We start from the raw sequence: 3,982 nt of genomic DNA, 5'->3' as shown, positions 1-3,982 counted from the left end.
GCCGGGTGGTGTGTCCAACAGGTCACTACAGGCTATTAGCCCGCTCACACACAAACACACAGGAGGAACAAACAGATCGTAGATAATCCAAAGGTAGTGGAAAGTTTAGCTTGTACTTGAGTGAAACTGCACAGTCCATAGGGCTGTAAGGCCATAGAAACACTTTAAAAGTTACCGGAGAATAGCGGCAGCAAGACTCGCCAGCGTCCACTCAGACCTAGATAGAACTAGATAAGTGGACATGTCCTCTACCTTTTATACAGTGATGTCTCTGGGTGACAGTCCAGACCCAATCCCAAGATGAGTTTTTGTTTTCTTCTGTCATGTTAATTGACTGTTAATGTTCCTTAAAGGCAGTAAAGTTACCTAAGATTTATCTGCAACCTTCTTTCTTAATTATTCTTTAACCTTAAACCATCTTATTCCATCCTCCCTGTCAGTATCACAAAGACCTCATTGAAACTCTGTGGTGTTTAAACTCTGTCAACTTTTATTAATTATTCAAGGAAACTTTATTAGAAGCACAAAAAACAGCAACGAAGAATGTAGAAGAAAAACCCTTTAGATGCCCACGTTGAGACTAACATAAAGTCCATCCATATGTTTTAATGGAAGAATAAACTGGTTATATTGAAGAAAACTCTTTACATCAATCAATATGTCCACATGATTAGATAAATTCAAGGCTCCAGGGAAAAACAAATCAACTCCAATACAACGATAGCACAAACAAATGCAAATAAGTTTTATATCAAAGTCAAAATCCTTGACTTTTATTCCTACTCACTAATTTAACTAGAACTAATAAAAGTTAAACACAAATGACAAAAACAGCAGCTTTATTCATCATGTGAAGCTTCAGCTTGAGACTAAAAGACACATTTTAACCAACTGTCCCTGAAGTGACTTCTGTCTATTTGACTTTAATCTACTCAGCAGTGGATCCATAATAAATAGGACTAAGTCCAGCATAGAGAGGCTGAGTGAATGTGGTCTGGACTCTGTGGAGGAGAGTCATGGTTTCAGAGACGCTGTAGAAAGACAGAATACCTGCTCTGTGATCCAGGTACACTCCTACTCTGGAGGAATCAGGACCTGAGACGTCAGTTGAGACATTGTTGTGGAAAAATGTATAACTGTTTGTGGAACAATATAATGACCAAGATTTGTCATTGTATCCAAATCCACATTCATGTGAGTCCTCTGCTCTGCTGATATTCTTGTATGCGACTGCTACATCAACTCCTCTTCCTCTCCTCTCCACCTCCCAGTAACAACGTCCAGTCAGACTCTCTCTACTCAGGACCTGCCACCAATCAGTGAATCTGTCTGGATGATCAGAATAAGACTGTTGTTGATTCATTAATGTTACTTTTCTGTTCCCCTCAGATAATAACAGCTCTCTGTGTGCTGTGTTTGGATCCAGTGTGATTTCACGTGAATATTTCAAGAATTCATCTCTGGTCTTTGGCTCTGGTTGTGGCAGTAAAACATCCACTTCAGTCACTGTCAGTGAGATGTTTGTCCATGTCTCTCTCAGAATGTCCTGTAGTTTCTCTCTGGTCTCTGTCACAGCTGCTTTCACGTCATCAAAGTACCTCAGAGGACGAATCTTGATGCTGGATGAGTGTGTAGACTCACTGGGTGGTGGCAGTGAGGGGTAGTTGTGTAGAAACTGGTTGTGATCCTCTGTGTTTAAGAGCTGCTTCAGCTCGGAGCCTTTCCTCTCCAGCTCAGTCATCTCCTGCTCCAGCTTCTCCTGAAGATCTTTGACTCGACTCTTTTCAGTTTCCTGCTGGGATCTGACCAGCTGCGTCACATCAGAGCTTGTTTTCTGGATGAGACGGATCATCTCAGTGAAGATCTCCTGACTGTCCTCCACTGTTTTATCAGCAGAGCCATTGATGGCCTTCAGCTCCTGTCCAAGCAGCTCCACATCTTTCTTTCTCTCCTGGATTCCCTGCAGGATTTCTTGTAGCATCACCTCCACCTCCTTCTGCTTCTCTCTCCTTTCTGCTGCAACTGAGACTGTTTCATGGCCTTTATGTTCATCCACAGAGCAGAGATAACAGATAATCTGCTGATCAGTACGACAGAACATCTTCATCACCTCATCATGACGAGAGCAGATGTTCTCCTGGAGCTTCTTGGAGGGCTCCGCCAGCTTGTGTTTCTTGAACTGAGCTACATCATAGTGAGGTTGGAGGTGTTTCTCACAGTAAGAAATCAAACAGAATAAACAAGACTTGAAGGCTTTCCTCTTCCTCCCAGTGCAGACATCACAGGCCACATCTTCAGGTCCAGCATAGCAGTGATCAGCTGGAGCAGCTTGGAGTCCAGTCTTCTTCAGCTGCTCCACTAACTCTGCTAACATGGTGTTTTTCTCCAGGACAGGCCTCGGTGTGAAAGTCTTCCTGCACTGAGGGCAGCTGTAGATTCCCTTCTGGTCTTCTTCATCCCAGTGGCTTTTAATACAGTTCATGCAGTAGCTGTGTCCACAGTGTATAGACACAGGATCCTTCAGTAGATCCAGACAGATGGAACAAGAGAAGGTTTCTCTGTCCAGCTGAACTCCTTTCTGCTCCATTTCACCTCTCAGTGTCGACGACTGTGTGAGTTTCTGTTTGCTAGAAGTCAAACTAGTCTGAGCTCTGATCTGAACAACATGTGATTCTACAGTGAATGGAGCCTGTCAGCTCTTACACTTCACCACATGCTGGTTACACCCATCTTCAATGTAGAGATCTAAAGGGGAGGGAACAAGGAAACATGAGGAAATATGAGTGGAGCTGCTCCAAGAAGAGGGAGTGGTTATCAGACGTTGACTAATTCCAGGAAGAGAAACAGTTTGAAACTTTTTACAGCAGAGCACATTTAAAAACGTTGGTCAGCTAAATGTTTAGGTGGTAAAATGAGCTAAAACACAGTTTGATGACACATTTTCATGACTACTATAATTCACATACATTCCATGAAACACAGAAAATAACCACTGCAGTAGAAGTAAGAAAATCACAAACCCCTTCACTACATCCTTCCATGTGAGGAACACTCTACGAGACGAAGGCAGATTATAATCCAAGTCTACCACAAAGAGAAGGACATGAATGAATGCTCCAGATCTTTACCTGTTGATTGTAGTTTTCTTCTAGTTTCCTCCCTGTTGAAGTATTTCTAGATTATAAATATCTTCATGCAGAGTGAGACACCACTGAATAAACTCTAAGGATTGTTAAACATGGCCGTCGTAGAGTTAAACTAAAGACTTCTTCCTCCTTCCTTGTTGTTGTCGTCAGTGTTGCCTGACGTCAGTAAAGGTGCATTAGAACTGGTGCTTCATGGGAAATGCAGTTCTCCTGCTGCACAGTCTTCAAATGTCCAGGACTGTGTTTGTGTTTAACATCTGTCATCCTTATAAGACAGTCACTGATCTGCAGCTTGAGGCCAGAATGCAACACAAATAATCTTCACCTTTAAATAATTGATTCATTGAGATAAATTCCTCATATTTGACATAAATAAATTGTTCATTCTGTCCTCGCACTCATACAAGGACTTTTACTGAATACAAACCCATGAACCTCGTGTGCGTTTTGTCGTCAGCAGCTGGAGAAGGAAGGTGAGGAGCTGATGGACTTGTTCTGCGAGGACAGAGAGACGTTCAGGCTGGAAAAATCTCCCAATGGGGTAAGAAAAATTTACTAGGTTAGAATTCTTAAAACTAGACAAAAAGCCTAGAATTTGAGCAAACTGAGCTCACTACAAGCAATGCAATATATTTATTTAAGACAGAGTAACTTAAAATGAGAAACTTAGTCTCTTAATTAGCTGACTATTAGAATTTACATCTTGAAATAAGATTAATAACTAGCAAAAAGACTCTTAAAATGAGCATTTTATTCTCTGCATTGAGATGACTTTTAGAATTAATAGCTTGAAGTTATTTTAATAACTAGCCAAAACAGTTTAAAACAAGACACAA

The 3,982-nt window shown here is 41.4% G+C and overlaps 1 protein-coding gene across 1 annotated transcript; it reads right to left on the bottom strand.

Annotated features, from left to right (window-relative positions):
• Window positions 1–843: 843 nt before the first annotated feature.
• LOC311506453 (tripartite motif-containing protein 16-like) lies at window positions 844–2,602 on the bottom strand. Its single transcript, XM_084570408.1, has one exon. It carries the CDS (start codon window positions 2,585–2,587, stop codon window positions 929–931), a length of 1,659 nt encoding a protein of 552 aa, XP_084426534.1. The 5' UTR covers window positions 2,588–2,602; the 3' UTR covers window positions 844–928.
• Window positions 2,603–3,982: the final 1,380 nt, after the last annotated feature.

The sequence above is a fragment of the Chelon labrosus genome, assembly GCF_963514085.1.
Source record: "Chelon labrosus genome assembly, chromosome: 1".
NCBI classification, from domain to species: Eukaryota; Metazoa; Chordata; class Actinopteri; order Mugiliformes; family Mugilidae; genus Chelon; species Chelon labrosus.
Note: the sequence above shows the minus strand (reverse complement) of the source record. Positions and strands in the feature narration are given on the sequence as shown.

Excerpts from the sequence above, each read along its gene's own strand:
- LOC311506453 (XM_084570408.1), bottom strand. The coding sequence starts at position 2,587 with ATGGAGCAGAAAGGAGTTCAGCTGGACAGAGAAACCTTCTCTTGTTCC.